This window comes from Protomyctophum bolini (genome assembly GCF_963924005.1).
Source record: "Protomyctophum bolini genome assembly, chromosome: 17".
Lineage (NCBI taxonomy): Eukaryota > Metazoa > Chordata > Actinopteri > Myctophiformes > Myctophidae > Protomyctophum > Protomyctophum bolini.
The window spans coordinates 26,449,245-26,469,466 of NC_137878.1; the positions used below are offsets into that span (position 1 = coordinate 26,449,245).

Sequence of the window (20,222 nt, forward strand, 5' to 3'; positions counted from 1 at the left end):
TAAATGCACAGAATCTCCGGAACTTCCACAAAAGACAAAAAAAACCCCGCAGGATCATGTTTCAAGCAGTGGTGGAAAGTAACTATACTTAAGTACAATTTTGAGATATTTGTATTTGAGTATTTATAATTTCCAATACTGTTTCTTCTACTCCACTGCATCTCAAATCCAAATAATGTTTTACTCCACTGCCTTTAAAAAAACGTATACGGTACGGGTACTGGTTTATACTTTGTAGATTTTTATTATTATTACAAAACATGTACATTAACCACTTCAATCCTACCTACATTTGGAAATAGCCGATCTACAAGCTCACAATGCCTCACATTGTTATGCGAGGCATTGAGCTTGTAGATATGCTGTTTTCAGATGATTTTTATACATTAAATGTATAAAATCAAATTTTGAAAACATGTGAAATAGGACATTCTGAATAATGACTAAGTACTTTTTACTTTTGGTATTTTGTCAGTAGGCCTACATTTTGATGGCATACTTTTTTCTATTCCGGACTTTTACTTGTAAAACAGTACCGTATTTTTGATTTTTTTTAACTTTAATACCGTATGTAAAAAGAAATGTGAGTAGACCTACTTTCTTTCACCACTGCAGATGAGTGGCTTACACTTGGATACATTGCTAACATACAGTGAGACTAGTGATATGTTCATATTATATTCAAATTGAAAAAGGTTTGTTTGAACACTTGTTAAATAGCATTTAAAGTTTAAACCCACAAAGTAGCTACAATGTTTCTAAAGGCCATTTGAAGTTGGGGGCGTGGCTTGGCAGGTGTCGTATATTGCGGAAGCGGAAGTCATCGTCGCCTCATCCTCCTCCTCGAAGGCAGCGTCAGGGGTTAGTGCTTTTATTTTTCTTTGAAATTACATTATTTTGCATGAATTGACGGCCGCGTTTTGGACGTGATGGTGAAGCGAAGCCCGCACGGGCGTTGCTTAAATGAATACAGCCATTTCCGTAGCTAGTTAAATTAAAGGTCGCTTTTTGGGTGGTACAGGCAGCTCGGCTTGAAAACAAACACTAGCCGTAATTGGCGATGATGCTAACGGCTATAGCTATCTTCAGTTCGCTGTCCAAGGTTCTGAAAAGGGAGTCGTGACAGTAAGAGATCAACCCCAGTATGTAGATGCTTTTTGACACCCAATGCGCAATGCTAACTACGTCTGTGTGTGTCTCGAGCGAGGATCATTCGTTCTCTGTCGCACCGTAGCTAGCATGTGACCCTGACTAGGTCCAGTGTAAAACCAGACTGGTGTAGTGGACGTATATACAAATAACACTGCAAAATCCTACCTCTGTGACTGGGTAGCCTACAAATGAACACCAAGATAGACCCGACAGGGTATAATTTTAGAGTTACACATGGGTATGGGTCCATGTGGTTACATTTATTGAAATTCTCAAATTAGCATTTGAGCATTTTTAATGTGTAGATGCTGGATGACTTGTTTTGTAGCAAGCCTGACCACACTCACGGAGTGAATTGCAACGTATGGACATGCTGGCCTAGTTGCCTTTATCAAATGTTTGCTATTTTTTTGTTATCACAACCTCGTTTTCTAGCTGCATCCCTGATTTTGCTGATTGTTTGTGACTCAATAGCAGCCACTGATGATGATGTGCACCAGATTGATCCTGTTGTTTCCTTGTAGTGGTAAGATCAGGTTTCTGCTGTGCTGGGAGGGTTTGAGTCAGTCAGTCAGGGGGAAGAGAGGGAACAGAATGAGCGTGTCATTCAGCTAGATCGGTGGTTCTCACAGGGATCATTTAGAACCCCCTCCTCCAAGAAACACTTGAGGGTCCCTGAACCCTTCTTTGAGAACCACAGAGCTAGATGAAAAATAAAAATCGCACCCTTGTGAAAGTGAGGGGTGCTTTTATCATCATACGCAGCTTCATTCATTGTCAATGGGAATTCATCTTTGTGTTAGGACAAAATTGACGATTTGCTCTACATATGACGTAAATTCCCCATTCACTGTTGAAGGCATTTAATGTTTGTGTTAGGACAAAAATCTACACTAGCTGAATATAGGAGGGGCTAGCACCCCTCAAAAAGTTAATTGACAGGTAGAGGTGTGTGCGCATATTTTGTAGTGTCAACTTATGCAGTTAGTGTAAGAGTGTCTGACTGTTTTGTCAATCTGTCTGCATGCATGTGTATTTCACAAAGGACCTATTGTTATACTGTAGTCATTAGTTTACCTGCAGTTAAGAGTTCAATGTGAGTTGAAACCGTGTGTGTGTGTGTGTGTGTGTGTGTGTGTGTGTGTGTGTGTGTGTGTGTGTGTGTGTGTGCTCGCGCGCGCACGCGCGAGCGAGAGAGAGAAATTAGTTTGTGTTCATTTTGCTTAACCCATTATTATATTTTATTTTCATGGCAGTGATGCCTGCAGGACATGCTTAGTCAGAGAATGGACCTGATGTTGCCAGTTAAAATCTAGGGGTGGCACTCTGAAAATGCTATAGTTGAATCCGCTGAGCGCTGCCCTGGGCGCCATCACAACTGCAGTGTCAATACGGCTCTCATTTTGAGCCGATTGACACCTCAGTTATGGTTGCCGCTCGGCGGATTCGGCTATACAGCATAGAGTAATTAAATACACTAGTACTGTATATTATAATGTATGCAGATGTGACAACATTGCAAAGTTGAAAACCCTAGCAAAAAGAGTGAAGTCATGGCAAAATCAGAATTATCACTTCACAGGTTTACAGGTGTAAAAAATGTAAAGATGTGTTGTGTTTTTATTACATTTTTTGTCCGTGCTCCATACTTTTATAGTATTCTGTGAGAAGACAGAGAGCAGAAAGAAAATAAATGGAAACAAGCATGTAACTTCACCATAAAAACAGTAGCGCAATTGTCATGGCACCATATTAAATGTATTGTGTGATTTATTCAGTCAAGAAAAGCACTTCTCCTCTTGTCCTGTCGGTACTGTCCATTTAGATCCTGGTGGTTTGATCCCTGCGTCCTCCCATCAGACACCATGACGTCCTCCATGCTACGCAGACAGCTGAAGAACCTGGTCCAGAACTACTCTGAGGCCGAGGTCAAGGTAATAAGGAAAGCCCGACTCACGAGGGTCATTGGTTTCACCAGTAACATATCTAAATGGTGTGCCTATATAATAGAAAACAGTTGCCACATAATTCATGTCCTTTTCACAACGCTGTGGAAGACCTGTTGGGTTGAAAGTGAAACGCGTCCGTTGTTCTGTCTGTGGAGAGTGAAAAGGATTTATTGTGTCCTCGTTGTTCTTAGTTTCATGAAATTGTTGAGCCGAGCACCTTTTGAGACTGTTCGTTGTGTCACTTGTGTGCATTCTGCTTTGCCGTTTTTTCTCTTGTGCCGACAGCATTTTAACACTCGCCTCCGGAACTACATGATGGAACTTGGCTGTGTCCACCAAGATGTGTTTTTTGTTTGTTTTTTTTAAAAGCGCAGTGCATGTTATTTATTGTATATAATGGAGCTTTTTGGAAACTCAAGCAATTTGGCGTCGTCTTGGTGATTTTGCCTCTCGCTCGCATGTGTGCAGTGCACGCACATCGTTTGCTCTGCCTGCCGACTGCTAAAATATTTTCAATTCGGGACGCCTCGAACTGGAAGCGCTTGCAGGCGAGCGCCCTGCCGTTTTCAGCCGGGGTAAAATAAAAAGCCCCAGTGGACAAGTGACGACCTACATTTCCATTATATTGTTCATTCAAATTCCTTTATTGCTGCAGAATATGAAAATGTGTCGTAAGGTTTACAGCTCCAAGGACATACAGTAGAGGTCTATACCCAGAGCTCAGAGTTATTTCCGTGTCCATATTTGCTTCTCCTTCACCGTCTCCTGCTCAGCTTACTGCCAGTGAAGAAAATTAATACAGGGGGCATAACCTCCGATTTCACCCTTTCAATCTTCCATTAGTATCTCTACCAGGTCTCAGCAAAAATATCTATATTTATATACCATTTAAGTGGTATACAAGTCAGAGCATTCATTACTCTGGTTTGTAATGTCAGACAATGCGCGTCGCTGCTGTCTAAAGAGTAGCCGTGATCAACGCAGCCTACTCATTGTCTCCAAAACGTCACAATATAACATTTTGCACTGGAGACGGTTGCGGTAGATCAGTAGACTACTGAAGCATTGCCATAATAATTTTGGAAATATTCAAATTTTCCCCTTATGCACAAGTTCGGTATTGGCCGATCGTGATAAAAACAATGGACATTTCCCTGTAATGTTTGTGTGTTTTCCAGGTGAGGGAGGCCACGTCCAATGACCCGTGGGGTCCGTCCAGCTCTCAGATGGCAGACATCTCAGACCTGACCTACAACGTGGTGGCCTGTAACGAGATCATGACCATGCTCTGGAAACGACTGAAGGACGACAAGAACTGGAGACACATCCACAAGGTCGGCGGTTCCCAACCTTCTTTTCCTTACACACGCACAAACGCATGCACGCATGCATGCATGTGCGCACACAGCGTCTGGTTTCGGAATTACGTCATAATAGTCTATGGACTTTTTAATGTTTGTTTAGAGCCCTTATAACGTGACGTCATGTGTTCCGCCAAGTCGATGGACTTTTAATGTTTAGAGCACTTTAAACAAACATATCCAGGCAGCCCTCACCTCACACAAGTGTGATTGTTTTCCTACGTCCAGCTTTGAGGAGGTGTGTGAACACAAACATTGAATGCCATTGATAATGAATGGACAGTTTTGAGTGTTTGTGTAAACACAAATATTGAAGACAAAACTGAGGACGCAAATTGTGATTGGCAGGAATGAGATGATGTATGATGATGTACGATGATAAGCGAGCCCCTCACTTCACACAGGTGTTATTTATTTTTATTTTTCGGTTGGTCTTTTATAACTTTTTGGGTCTCCTATATACAGGTTTAATGTTTGTTTTTAGTTCAATGTTTGATTTAAAAACGCCAAACATTAAATCCCATTAACAATAAAGAATGTAATGTTTGTTTTGACACCGTTTGTTTTACATCATCATTACATCACCTAATCCTAGCAGTGCCCCTCACTTCACATGGGTGTGATTTTTCAATGGGGCTTAAGGGGTAAATGAAATAATGTTCAGTTCATGTATTTCATATTTACTTCTGTGTATAATTAAAGTTAGATGTTATTGTTAACCATGCATATTTTTTATTATTGTTCATGTTTGTTGTATTCCTGCCTCAGTCACTGACCCTGCTGGAGTACCTGTTGAAGACGGGTGATGACCGGGTGCTCCTGAAGTTGACGGACAACGTCTACATCGTCAAAGCTCTCACAGAGTTCCGCTATATCGAGAAGGACGGCAAAGATCAGGTGACGATTGCTGACTTCCTGGTGATGCTGTTGCCTAGCAACCACTACTGTTGCAACAGCACGCACTGCTGATATCCTTATGTAGTCATCTGACATGTTGGACTCTCAGGCGTATCTCACGTTTTCTCACACGCCGGTGTGAGCTGGCATGATGCAACACAGATTTCGAGGTCTCAAACCCTGGATGTTATGATTTGTGGTCAGTTCTTTAGCCCAGGGGTTCTCAACGTTTTTGGCTGGGGACCCCCGGAAATGCTTTGGCTGTGTCACGCGACCCCCTCATATAATACAAATTGACCGCTACAATAACCTTAATAGCGCAAATGCATCATAAATAAATACTGAAACCACATATAGTCACAATTAGTCACATTTCTTTGGGGACCCCACCAAAATAATTTGGCGACCCCCCCCCCTCCTTGGGGGTCGCCTGGCTAAAGCACCCCTGCTTTAGCCAGTGTGACTTGTAATGTTCTGATATGAGGATCTATAATGCCAGCCTGTCTCCTGCAAACTCTCTGGTTTATGTAATTGGTGATTTTCATAGTCTATTTCTTGTTTCTTGTCTGATGCGTCTTCAATCCACAGGGTGGAAATGTAAGAGAGAAGGCCAAGGTTGTCCTGGTCCTCATGGAAGACGAGGAGAAGCTGAAACAGGAGAGAGACTTTGCCCTCAAGACCAGAGAGAAGACATCAAAGAGTGCTGCTGGTGAGAAATTAAATGAAAGAATTTCGCATATTAACACCTATATATATATATATATATATATACCCTTGTCCCTTTCATGCCCATATATGGAGAAAGATATCTGTATCTGCCTGTCCTTGTTCCTATTATGGCCATATACAGAGATTCCTGATGTAATTTGATATAAAATCTAAAGCAAATTCATAGATCAATGAATCGAATAAGCATGTAAGGTTACTTTACTTCAGAGTTGTCCAAATTCTTTTCATCGATTAGTTCGATTTATCGTTTCCCCCCCCTGCCCCAGTTGCCATTGTCGCTCTGGATTATGAGCGTCTGCTAAATGCCTAAATTGTAATCGTTACCTGATATTTCCAATTGCCAGAAGTGAGGGGTGAAGTGAGGGGCACTCTTATCATCATATCATCATCACATTCCGACCAATCACAATTGGCGTCCTCACTTTTCTGTCACTTTTTGAGGGGCGCTAGGCCAGAGCCATATAGACAGAGTTACACAAACTGTGTTCACTTCATGGGGCCAGTCCAATGGCGGCTCTCCTACATAGAATTCTATTGAGAGTGGGGACAACCAACTGGGACAAGTCCTGGACCGGAAGTAGGCAGAAATGCATTGGACCCAGGCAACAGCCCAGCTTTAATGATCTTAAATCCCTTTATTTTAGATTGTTTTGTAGTTATAGTACAACATAAACATTAAAGAGACTTAAGTTGTTACTGTACAATACTTTAAAACAGTTGGCATGTTGCACACATGCTTAAAATAGCTCTTATTTGCGCCACCCTTGTTGAAAACAATGTATTTCCAACTCCAGCTTGTCTCAGTTCAAGCTGCATGAACAGCACTCGAGCGCTCTGTTTCTGCCCCCTCTAGTAACTCTTCTATTAGATGGCGCTGCGCTAGGCTAGCCCCTCCTATATTCAGTTATCAGTGTTCCCTTTGACAATGAATGGATAAATTTTACGATGTTACGGCGCGCCATGAGGATGTACGATAAGAGCGCCCCTCACTTTATTTTTACGTATCTTCAATACGTACATTGCTCAGCCAATCAAATCATTGCTATAGTGCCCCTCAAAAAAAACGTGTGAAACTCTTTGAGGGGCGCTCGCTAGCCCCTCCTATACACAGGTTTAATGTTTGTCTCTAGTTCAATGTTTTGTTTTGTAAACGCCATTGACAATGAAGGGAAAATGTACGTCATAATGTGCCTCATTACGTCATATTGTCTCTTTATTGTTAGTGGCGTTTAATGTTTGTGTTGGCACCGTTTTACATCACCATTACATCACCTAATCAACATGAGTTAGACTTTAATATATTAGCGCCCCTCACTCAGCTCAACCCACGCTGCAACTTTCAGTGTCGGCAAAGGGGTTTATGGTTCTCTGACCGACGTTGCAAGTCACCAAAAGTGAAGACGGAAAAGTCAAGACGCGAATTTGCGATTGGCCGGAATGTGATTTGTATGATGACGAGTGCCCCCCACTTCACATGGGTGTGATGTTTTTTATATTCTTTTAGGCAAGACTGACGTTTTAATTGATGACGTGAGAGGTTTGTTTAAAAGGGACAGAGGTGAATAAAGGACTATTATTATCGCATCACAGGTTTGTTGCGTTAAAACTACTACGGTGGGAGAAGTTATTTTCAACACGGTTATGGATGTTAGCACAGCAAATGCCAAGAGCGGCAGCAGAGACAAGAAACCTTTTGAAGTGAAGAAGTGGAATGCCGTGACAATGTGGTCCTGGGACATTGTAGTGAACAACTGTGCTATCTGCCGCAATCACATCATGGATCCCTGTATAGAGTGCCAGGCCGTTCAAGGTAGCGCTAGCGACACGACCGAGGAGTGTAAGGTTGCCTGGGGAGTCTGCAATCACGCTTTCCACTTCCACTGTATCTCTCGCTGGTTGAAGACCAGAAATGTGTGCCCTCTAGACAACAGGGAATGGGAGTTTATGAAGTATGGAAACTAAACGCTTAACCCTCTGCTATTTTTAGCCCTCACGTTTGCTGCTGATTGATTTAGTATTTTATTTTTTTAAGTATCCAATCTTGTGATTTTTATTGGTATTTTCAAATTCATAGTTCTCGTACTGATATTCCAGAAACAAATGCAGATACGTTTTCCATCTTGTCGCCACCTCTGGACAAAGCTAATAAGGTCATCTAAGGTGTGATAAACACAACTCCTATTCTGACAGAGTCTGCAGGAGAGTGAAAACCCACATTGAAATTCTAGTGAACACGCCTCAGTGGCAAGATAATCAGCTCTCTGCAGAATAGGAGCAGGGAGTCTCGGTCAGTCCAGTGATTTTGAGAATTTAGCTCCAGACACACTGGTGTGAGATGCATGCGTTATGTGGATCTCCAGATAGAAGTGGCGTGACCCCAATATGGAGGATCTCAGACTTGGCTTTAATAATGGATCTCGGACAGAGTCCAAAATAAAATGTATTGTCACATCCTAGGTTTATGCTTATGGTTTATAGGTGTAAGAAAGTGAGTGAAATTAGTTTTTGTGCAAGCTCCACCATTCATAGTTTACAGGAAAGGGAAGGGGAAAGGGAGGTGACCAAAACAGGTCGGAGACCATGTAGCATCGGCAGGTCCACACAGGGAGGTAGACCGCAAAAGATCTTAAGGTCCTAAGGATCTTCATGGTAGAGCCACAAAGAAAGGACATAAAATGTGACCAGACTTGTCTAGATGTGTCTGATGTATGACTACAGATTTGGGCACTGTTTGAACACGATCACAGCCCCATAACCGCCGTTATAACATTTTAGTTCGAATATTTCTAAATGTAGGCTATAAAACATAAAACAAGTTGCCCACTTACTTGTGTAAGCAGAGCACAAGTACTGTAATCGGCTGAGGATGTCTGTCGTGTCAGTCGGCCAATTGGGGATTGTCTGACGTAACTACGGTACATTTGGTGATCGGTTTGGTATGTATGTCGGGGTAAGAATGGTGGTCCCTTATTGGCTGTTGATGGTGACGTAACTAAGGTATGTTTCAAGGTTGGTAATTGGTATAAAGGATTTAGAACAGCAGTTGTGATATACAGTAAATTAGTTGGTAGCAGTAGTTGCGTGCTCTGCTTGCGCACAAGTAGGCCATGTATGGCTTACTTGTGTGCAATGGCGCAGGTTGGCACCTCGACAGAGTGAATTTCTAGTTGTATTAGTTTTAATTCATACTCATTTCTTATCGCTTAGCATCTGTTCCTATTGGAGATCAATTCTCAAAACATCCCATGCTTGTTATTTCAATCTCTATTGTAATCACTCCCTTGAAACTGTAAACCTGTCTTATACTTTATAAAACTCTGTCAACACCACTAAGAGAGTAATATGAAATGGTCTAATTAAATGAATTCGTTTTAAATTAAAATGGTAAGTTTGATAAACTAAGTCTTTGGTAATTTTAAAGGAGAATTCCATGCTAGGCTTTCTTACCTTTATTTGTATTTATGTCCCCACCAAAGAGGTCCAGGTTTTATTTTGTGCAAAAGCGCATTATTGTCTAAGCCCTCAATGAATTTAATTGAATGGGCCCTCAATGAATTTAATTGAATGGGGCATTCGGGTGCTAATTTTCTTATTTCCATAGCTCAAATATATATATATATATCTCAATCACAAGTACCGTACTGTAATCGGCTGAGGATGTCTATATATATATCACAAAAACCCAACCCCCATCGAGGGCTTATATTGGGAGAAATGGCCAATAATGTACTTTTGCACAAAATAACACCTGGACCTCTTTGGTGGGGACGTAACAACTACAAATAAAGGTAAGAAAGCCTTCTAGCATGGTCTTCTCCTTTAAGGACAAGACCCACTTTAAGGCCACAAATGCCAAGGCAGCAAGGCCATCGGATAAAATTATTTTAAATGTGCAGAAATTAGTTGCTACGGATGATTTTATTTGTAATGGTCTGAAATAATTAAATCACACTTGTGTGGAGTATTGGGTGCTCACATCATCATACATCATATTCCACGCTCAGCCAATCAAATCATCACAAATGTGATACACACACAAAGCTGGGCATTTTCATAATATGTTGGCGCACTGCTCCTGTGGATAGTCTTACTGAGACAACATGTAGTCCAGGAAGTAAGTGAGCCTGCACAGTGACTGGGCTCACTGCTAAAATCTAAAACCACATACGGGTATTACACACATGAAGACCCCCAGGAAAGTGTTCTAAATCTTCTTAACGTCATTAACATATATTGTTTTGCAAAAAAGGTCAAGTCTCCCTTTAATTCTGTAGATATCTATATTCATATATTATATTTATGCTACAAATGTGTTGAATGTGTTGCTTCCGTTGGTTGACATATTTAAAACCACACTGTCATCTCTCCCCCATCATCCTCGTTTCTTTCAATCAGCTTCATCCACGGACCCCCAGAAAGACCCCAACTACAAGCCTGTCTATACCGCTGGGGCCACTGGTCTCCCCTCGCTCGACAACATCCCCTCAGTGGCTGAAATAACCGCTTCCTTTGAGGCTCGCAAACAAGAGCGTCTCAGACAGGAGCACGAGAAGAAAGAGACCGAGAGAAGGGTGAGTACGTTTTAATTGTTTTATTAGAGGAGTTGAAGGAAGCAAGTCTATTAGCGTTATTGTACAATTATGACTTCCACCTGGGCCGTGGCTCAGCGGTCCAGGCACCTTGGCCGGTAGCCCGAGTCTGGCAGTGTGCTGTGGGTTCGACTCCCGATCCCGACGGCCTTTACTGCATGTCACTCCCCCATCTATCTCCCCATTTCCTGTCAGCTTACTGTCTGTTCCTCTATAAAATAAAGGCGAAAGCCACAAAAGAAAACATAAAAAAAAGAAATGATGACTTCCACATGCTTCTGCTGCAAGCAAAAAGGTAGATTTAGAGCTCCACCTTGATATGTTCAGAAAATGTGAGAAAAAGAGAACTAAACTTTCGCCATACCCAATTAACTTCCAAAAAGCGTCTGAACAAATCGTTTCACATAACTTTATTATTCTTAACTTAATTATACCTGATCAGTCAGTCAACTGAAAGCAACCAATAGTTGAATAATCAACTAAATTAGGATTCATGAACAGACAACACGTCTTATTGAATACAAAGGCCTCGGTACATTTCCATTGTTTGTGTCCTTGTCACTGCAGGGCAAGCTGAGTGAGGATGAGCTGCTGTGGGAGGATGCTGGGAAAGGTGACGAGCCCAAACCAGCAGCCTGGGCAGGATCGTCAAAAGACGAGGAAGAGACCAAAGAGGAGGAGGCCACCACCGATGCCTGGGGCGCACCCGCCAAACCCACAGCCAAAGGCAGTGGCGACCCCTGGGGTGCTCCGGCCAAAACGCCGGAAGATCCCTTCACGGCGGCGAAAGACGAAGATCCGTTCGCGGCGCCGAAAAACGGAGAAGATCCTTTTGCTGCGCCAAAGGACGGAGGCGACCCGTTTGCAGCGAAAAATGACTCTGATCCTTTCGGCGCGCCTAAGGCCGACGCGTTCGACGCCGCCACAGATGGTGCTGACCCGTTTGCAGCACCAGGCAAGGGGGATCCGTTTTCCGCCCCGAAAGACAAAAATGACCCCTTCGGGGCACCAAAAGTTGACCCGTTTAATACCCCTAAAGATGATCCATTTAACACACCTAAAAATGATCCATTTAACGCACCTAAAAATGATCCATTTAACACCGCTAAAGATGATCCATTTAACACAGCTAAAGATGATCCATTTAACGCACCTAAAAATGATCCATTTAACACCGCTAAAGATGATCCATTCAGTACTCCAAAGAACGACCCGTTCAATACAACAAAAGATGACCCGTTCACCACACCAGCAGCCAATGCTGATCCTTTTACGGCAGCAGCAGCATCAACACTGCCCAAAGAAGATCCATTTGGAGCACCCACAACACCGCCTAAAGAAGACCCGTTCGCTGCACACACGACACCACCTAAAGAAGACCCGTTCGCTGCACCCACTACAACACCACCTAAAGAAGATCCATTTGGAGCACCCACAACGCCACCTAAAGACCCATTCATGGCACCCACGACACCACCTAAAGAAGACCCATTTATGTTACCCACGACGCCACCTAAAGAAGACCCATTTATGTTACCCACAACGCCACCTAAAGAAGACCCATTCGCTGCACCTACTACAACGCCACCTAAAGAGGATCCATTTGCTATACCTACAACACCACCTAAAGAGGACCCTTTCTCCTCAGCGTCAAACGCCCCTCAAGACGACCCGTTCGGTGCACCACTGACAACCACGCCGCCTAAGGAAGATCCCTTTGCGGTGCCGTGCAGTCCGCCCAAAGACGCTGCCTCCTCCTCCGACCCGTTCAGCGCGTCCATGGCCGCCTCTTTGTCAAAAGACAATTTGGGTGCGTGGGGTGACCCGGCCAGCTCGCCCCCCCCCAGCTCCGACCCCTGGGGAGCACCGTCGGGGGCGAAAGCACAGGGAGATCTTTGGGGCGACGGGGCCACAGCCATCTCCCCTACCAACGCTGGTGGAGACCCGTTTGGGGCCACATCCAAACCAGACGGCGACCCGTGGGGTGCTACAGGTAAGAGTGATGAAGTCCCAGCAATGGAGAGAGTAGAGGAGAAGGACAGGCCAACGTAATGAAACGGTTAGATGGACAGCAAATGGTGTCGACTACAACGTTCTAAGGAACGACTAGTGGTAGAACTAAAGGACAAGTAATTAGCCCTTCACTAAGTCCCTCCCCAACCCATCCTTGTCCAATAGGCACGTTGGCAGAAAAGAAAGCTTGACCTGCATAGAAACCGTTGGACAATCGCTTTTTGGCGTGGGATTTAGTGAAGGGCTAATTTTATGTTTGGTTGCACTCGGAAAATCCAAGCACAACACTGCCAAAATACATGTTAGTCGATTAAATCAACTGTAGATTCAGTCTATCATGATATTTAGTAAACTAAAAGTAAATCCTTTCAGATTACTAAAATATGACTGAAACCTAACTGACTAAAACTGCAGTAAACATAATGAAAGTAATAGTTTTCTTTACAGAAATAGTCAGCTTTCCTTAGAATTTAATGCAAGGTATTTAATTGTCCTTTTGTGGTCAAATCAATGCAACAGGCGGCCAGACTGGTGACAGTAATTATACCATAGACAACACTCATCTTTATTAACTTTTATAGCAATGTTATTTTTTTTTCATCTTCCTTAAATTAGCCTGATTGTGTCCTAGCCTGCCATCTAATGGCTTAGAAAAGAATTGGCCCAAGCAAGGCCAAATGTACTTGACAATCCCTGCTCTAAATATATATTTTTAGTTTTTTGTGATAGTAGTGTTATGTGGAGTTAAATTTCAGCGATTTATTGATTGATTGAATACTTAATTCCCGGGGGACTTGTTTTCCATTGTGGTCCTATCTACTGTATGTATGCAATTCATCATTCATTCATTATATAGCGCAGAGATTGTGCATTACATTCACCCATTCACACAACGATGCCAGAGGAAACCATGCCTGCACATCGGGAGTAATTACCTTGCGGTTCCCATCCAGTCACTCTACCCCCTAAGCTCCCCCATTGCATAAAAGGATTACACAACAATACATGTCGTCAACAAATACAAAGACTATAATTGTACTGTACCTACTTTGATCCGTAACACATTTCTCACGTGCTGTAGCTCCCACGGCGGCCAACAGTGCTGGCGATGCCTGGGGTTCTGCCCTGCCCACAGACGCCACCGCCACCTCCGATGACCCCTTTGGAGACGCAGCTTCTAAAAGCACTAGCAGTGACCCCTGGGGCACGCCAAGCAACACACCGAGCAACGGCACAGGTCAGTCTCTAATCTGCACATTTCTGTTCATCTGACCCACCCTTCCATTAATCTTCCCATCTATCAGTCAAATTCTTTTTGACATGAAATCTGCCTATCTATGCCCTACTCTGCTCTAAATCAGTTATTTATTAACTTTTTTAAATGTTTCTGTGTAATTCATGTGCACTTTAATCAGCCATTAATCCAATAATCTATTTGCCCAGATGAATTGCCAGGTCAATTGTTTTATGGGAAATATTCAGAGTGATCCTGGACCTTTTATTCTGACTGAGTGCATGCTGCTTGTGATAATAAATCGCAGGCATAATTCTTTGTAAAGTCATTTGGCTGTTGTACTCTTTTGTGTTTGCATGTGCGTGCGCACGCTTCTACTATAGCTTACTACCTCACATGTCACATCTCCAATCCACCTCCTTGGTTTCACGTCCATCTTCCATCCATCAATCGCCTCTCGCTTGACGACTTTAATCAATTAACTCTTGTCTTCCACTCTGCTCTCTTCTCTTTACCCCCCCTTGACCCTGTGTGTCCCGCTGAAACCTGCCCACCGTCCCGTCACCTGCAACCCGCTAGAAAACACCTTTTAGAGCAGAGAATTGGACCTTTATGTCATTGCAGATAATAAGCAAGCAGCACAGGAGGACCAGTTGGCCCGGAAGACGGCGGCGTTCCTGGGCTCGGTCGGAGCGTCCCTCGTCAACTTGGACTCTCTCCTCTCTTTTGACCCTCAGCCCAAACAACCCCCCCTCACCACCAGCACACACACCCTCCCTCAGATACCACGCCCCGGTAAGGAGAGGTAGAGCGTGCAGCATAATGCTACTGCAAATCCCATGTCTTCACACCGAGCAGGCCCAGAGGATGAGCATTTGAATGCCGTTTGTGTTTTGATCATAGGTTTAGTTCGTTCAAATTTAGATGTACTTTTTTATTTTTTGCATGTGGTGGGTGCCATCAGCCACAACATCCAAGTATAACCGAGTTTAACCTATAAACCCAAATATTTTTGGCAGTTTGAGCTGGGCTTTGTTTGAACTGACCCAACAATGGAAGAATCTCTTGGGGAGATCCCTGAAAAACCCAAGTGACTCTAATGGGTTTAAAAATGCATATTCAACCTAGTCAGCCCTGGTGGGTCTGAATTCCAGAAAGATTACAAAGAAGTGAGTGAGAGAGAGAGGGGGAAGAGCGAGTACAAATATAATATTATATATTGTAGTGTGAGAGCGTTCTTTTTTGCGTAGTCATGCCTTTCCCTGTGTACTGTGTCCCCACTGTAGTGCATAGCTGTGGTTGTTATATGTATATGTGCAGTACCTGTTAGCATCAGTGAGCTATTGTAACAACCCTGTATAGGTAGATAAGCTAGTGTACATTTAATCCCATTGAGCTTCAAGTTGTAACTCTTTTCTCCTCCCTCTGTCTCTGCTCTGCTTCATTTCTCTCTTACTGGAATGCTTTGTTACTGTATACCCCTCCCTCAATCCCCTCCCCCCAATCCTCTCCACTTCTTCCGATTCTGTCGCTGTTCCTGTTCCAATTTGGACTTTTTCCCAGGTGTTTTAAAGGGCACAGCTGCGGCTGTTGGTGGTGGCCCCTTCTTGGGTCGAACCATGCCTACTTCAGGGGTGTCCTTTACTGGGACGCCATCAGCCCTTCACTCGAGTCCTTTTGGTTATGTCCCTGCATCATCATCCTCCTCCTATGGGCTTCCCCATGCCACTGTGGGGACTTCCCCATTTCAGCCACCCTCCCGTTCGATGGGAACATCGCCCACCGGCCACGTTATGCCTACATTGGGACCTCATAGTAGTATGTATCCCCCCTTCTTTGGAGGCGGTATGGTACAGCCCGCTGCCATGGGGGGAATTCCTTCGATGGAGGTTAATATCGACCCGTCCAGCTACATCATGGGGCCTGGATGGGGCCATCTACAGGTCATCGCCGGGGGAAATCCTCTGCCTACAGGGGCGGCTGCTATCCCCTTCACGGGGCCTGGAGTGGTACAGGTACATCCCGGTCCCTCTGCAGGATGTCCTTGGGTAGCATTCACTGCAGCGGAAGGTTCCATTCCAGCGGGAGGTTCCATTCCACAGATGGGAGGGGGGGCCCCCTTGCAGCCCCACATGGTCAGTGGGTTAGGTGAGCTCACACCCATAACTGACACCAATCCGTTCCTACTCTGACAACTTGACGTGTAAAGGCTCACCCATACTCCGGTTTTTATGTGATCACTTACAGTACTCACCGCGGCGGTTGGTAAAACTACAACACATCTGTCCGTTTTTACTAACCACCGCAAATCACCTAAAACTGCAGTATGCGTGGGCCTGTTAATCTCTCAAATCAAGTCAGCTCCACTGCTTGCTTCAAGACCCGTCCACAATCATGGTAATGCATATGGTTCAAATGTATACAGCCAATATAGTAAAGAATGAATTACAGAAACAGAATGGCTTCACTTCTGTTGGGAACTAAAAAGCCATTTCACTGAACTTGAGTTTAGTCCAGTTTGTTTTGGTTCCCAAAGTGAAAGAAATACGAAATCATGTTGTCAGTGTCACGAGCCACACCGTATTAAAGACCATTTTTGTATGCGTCGATCAATATATTGTACAACGAAAAGACTGCGGGCGGTTATTTGCAACCTTCTTATTATACTGCTGTTTGTCCTGCTGCACCGGCCTTCAAGGTGCTGTGGACATAATAATAATAATAATGGACAAACTACGACGGCACATGGCATGCGCAAAGCCTGAATGGCAACACCACTGCGCCATGGGCTTCAGCATAATGCATGCTTGTTATACAGTAAATGAGGGGGCTTGAGTTGCTACTATCTGTGATGGCAGTTGACATGAACAACCGGTTCACTTTTTCACAAAAAAGGACTCATACAGTATTTGTGTTTTGCCGGTAACTGCCCGTAATATAAAGGCCATGGGGGGGGGACCCAGATTGGAGCTAGTTTTCTGTTTCTTTATAGACTGTTAACCGCATTCATATGGGTTTTCCCTGGTTAAGCTTAGTCCCCTGATTTAGGCGGCTAGAATTAAAACTACTAGTCTGGTTCTCCAAGGCTACATCACTTGTAAAAACATAATATAAATATATATGTCGTACATTTCAGTTTCAGTGTCCATAACGGAGACAGCATGGTCCTCTACAGTATACACAATTATTGTATCTCTCTACAGCAATTCCAGAATTGCTCTAGATAGAAACTACATTTCAAACGAGTACACAGTTTGCGAGATTTTGCGGCCGTGTCGTATGTGTGAGGGGTGTGACCGTGCGTGCACATGCGTGTATATGTTGTGATTTGTGTAAATAGTGGAAGTATTATCACAGTTAAACCTTGAGAACTATATATAAGAGTGTTACAATCATGACGAGTAACTATTTATTGATCTATTTATTGATTGATTACTTGATTTGCTTAATTTATTTTTTTCTTTTTTTGTATGGAATATTTGGGCAATATTTGGGGGAAATCTGTTTGAAATCTTCACACTACATTCCTTGTCGTGGAATTTGTTTGCTTCACACCAGTGGTTCTCAAAGTGGGGACTCATGAGTCCTTGAGGGGTTTCCAGGAGGTCGTCAGCTAAATTATTGATAGTTTGGAACCAAATGGACGCTTACAGGTGTGTAACTCCAGAGAGTACCGGTATGTGGTTCCATTTGTACCCCCCCTCCCCCCACACACTCAGTTCCACAGAGGAAAATTGTCAAAATAGCTGATCTACGTGTTCTTCATGTTACGAGCATGTAGATTGGCCATGTTCACAATGGTTGCCTCTTTCTTACGTAATATTTGACAATTTTGTATTAAAAAGGTCTTAAAAGTCATTAAATTGTAACTTTAGAAATGTGCAGATACCTTGTTTACTGTTGAGTGAGCAGAAAACGATGTTGCACATCAAGCTAATCATCTGGGACCCCCCCAAGATCATGTGGGTCCCGACCCAGATCATGTGTGTCCCGACCCACAGGTCGAGAACCACCACACCATCAATCTGACGGTAGCAAGCGCTCTCACCTGAATGGACTAGATCCACATGGGAGGGGGGGTGGGCAAACTACCCGTTTCTCCCAATAATGGCATCCTCTATCAACTTGATAACCAATCGTGGCTTTTTTTAATCTTCCTTCAATGTTTGGTTCGTAAAGTGTTTTTGTACTCATTCTCCCTTTATTTATTACATCTGTATCCAGTGTCGTTAGAGAGGTGAAGTACACTATGACGTACTGTAGCTGTTAGCTGAATGAAAACCCAATTAAAACATCAGTTTCTTCAATGTGCATGCTGTCAGAGACGATAGTTTTGTGTGTGTGTGCGCGCGCCGCGCGCTAATGAGGGCCAAATGTCCTGGCAAATTTGAGAGAGACATTGAGAGAAATGGTTGTTTCAAACAATTGGTAGATTTTTCAGGTTAGGATTAGGTATTCAGAGTTTAGACTCATCATGCTTGATTGAGTGGATCTACAAGCTACAGACCGCAGAACAGCACACTGTGAGCTTGTTATGTACATCGGCTATTCTATTAACATTGCTATCCTAAAACGTCCTCCCAACTATAGCAATACGAACGAGTGTGTCTGTTGGACATAATCTGAACAAGAGACATTAATTTGTTTCAGAGAAGGTAATGCACAATGTACATTTATTATATAACTCATTACAAAGACTGGGTTTGTTTTGGCCTCATGACCTCATGACTTGACCAGTGTCAAAATGTCTCTAAATTCATCCATTTGAGACCTGGCAGAAACTTTCGTGATTTTGGGATATGGGTCTGCAATCGTATGACCGTGTCACTTGATTGTGTGACGCCATTTCCACTTCCAATCCGGTTCATATTGTGTATGTCTAGTCAACACAGTATGACAAAGTACAGTATAAATTAGGGTTTTAGTGGTTGACATTGTAATTCGAACATCCTGCTGCACAATAGAAGCTATAGGCATTTTATTTCTCCTCTGTAAGCGGCAGCATATTCTTTGTAATCATTAGGTTTTCCTCTCCATACACGAGGTCGTCTCTCCATAGTGTCGAGTTGTCCATGGCCTTTGTGTTCGTTTGCTCGGTCCGTTCAAAGCAGTTCAGAGAAACGGCTTTAACAAATCATTGTGTTTTCAGCTACTTTATCAAAAATGTCAACTTTGATTGGGAATAATTTAGTGGAAGTGACCAATTAGTCGTTTTTGTTTTTGTTCCAATCATAGCTGGTATCACTATAATTTTATACTGTATGAGATTTAAAAATATATATTTTATTGTGCATTCGAAGTTGAGGCTGTGTTGTCAACTGTGATGGTATATGTGAGAAATAAAATGATTCAATACTGATTTAGATTGCTGTATTCCCTTTGTCTATTTCCTCACGGTCATCAAACTGTTCTTCTGTTCAAGTGTCATTTTGAGGCCTCATACACGTATCAAACGAATGTTCTCTGCTCTGTCTGTGATTAATGGCTGCCACAATGCAATTCCAATGGGAGTCACATGGTTTCACCAAACATTTGTGTTTGATTGCTGCCTCATCAAATCGCAGCCCTATATTCTATAAGGGATTGAATAAATTGCATTAAGTGGGGGACCCCCACTAGTCTAATTGAGACCCCCAATGAACCATACACTCTGGGTCTCCAGAGTTGTAAAGCTGTTAGTGTGCTGTGTTAGGCATGCATTGCCTAGTAACACAGACGTGCTGTAGTCTAGTATTGCCACAAGAGGGCCTCGTGCACAGAAAAGTTAAAATTACAGATTTGCTTTGGGAAAAAGTGATTTCCATAACCCTACCCAATTATGAACACAATTGGCTCCTAAAATATATGAATGTTTTTAGGAAGCTGCTATGGTGTTTTTATATATAAATATATTGATGTTTTTAGGAAGCTGCTATGGTGTTTTTATATATAAATATATTGATGTTTTTAGGAAGCTGCCATGGTGTTTTTATATATAAATATATGAATGTTTTTAGGAAGCTGCTATGGTGTTTTATATATAAATATATTGATGTTTTTAGGAAGCTGCCATGGTGTTTTTATATATAAATATATGAATGTTTTTAGGAAGCTGCTATGGTGTTTTTATATATAAATATATTAATGTTTTTAGGTAGCTGCCATGGTGTTTTTATGAATGTTTTTAGGAAGCTGCTATGGTGTTTATGGTGAAGGACATCTGAAGAGAACATTATGACCACTTATCTGGTCTTAAAACTGGCATATGCACCAGAACTATTTACATGTATCTAAACAAGTGGTTCGGACCAACTCTTTC

The 20,222-nt window shown here is 42.9% G+C and overlaps 1 protein-coding gene across 2 annotated transcripts; it reads left to right on the plus strand.

Moving 5' to 3' along the window:
* The first annotated feature begins 837 nt into the window (after window positions 1–837).
* Window positions 838–19,264, plus strand: LOC308331384 (uncharacterized protein). 2 transcript variants are annotated; one of them, XM_080786805.1, is made up of 10 exons: window positions 838–861; window positions 2,978–3,086; window positions 4,280–4,435; window positions 5,231–5,359; window positions 5,948–6,068; window positions 10,484–10,659; window positions 11,245–12,670; window positions 13,772–13,927; window positions 14,549–14,719; window positions 15,488–19,264. In XM_080786805.1, exons 2-10 carry the CDS (start codon window positions 3,018–3,020, stop codon window positions 16,114–16,116), a joined length of 3,033 nt encoding a protein of 1,010 aa, XP_080642931.1. In that variant the 5' UTR covers window positions 838–861; window positions 2,978–3,017; the 3' UTR covers window positions 16,117–19,264. The 2 variants fall into 2 exon arrangements, with proteins under 2 accessions (XP_080642931.1, XP_080642932.1); XM_080786806.1 differs by lacking the exon at window positions 838–861 and adding an exon at window positions 1,650–1,678.
* Window positions 19,265–20,222: the final 958 nt, after the last annotated feature.

Excerpts from the sequence above, each read along its gene's own strand:
- LOC308331384 (XM_080786805.1), top strand. The coding sequence starts at position 3,018 with ATGACGTCCTCCATGCTACGCAGACAGCTGAAGAACCTGGTCCAGAAC. Across the intron at positions 10,660-11,244 it reads AGAAAGAGACCGAGAGAAGG|GGCAAGCTGAGTGAGGATGA; the intron begins GTGAGTACGTTT and ends TTGTCACTGCAG. Across the intron at positions 12,671-13,771 it reads CGACCCGTGGGGTGCTACAG|CTCCCACGGCGGCCAACAGT; the intron begins GTAAGAGTGATG and ends CACGTGCTGTAG.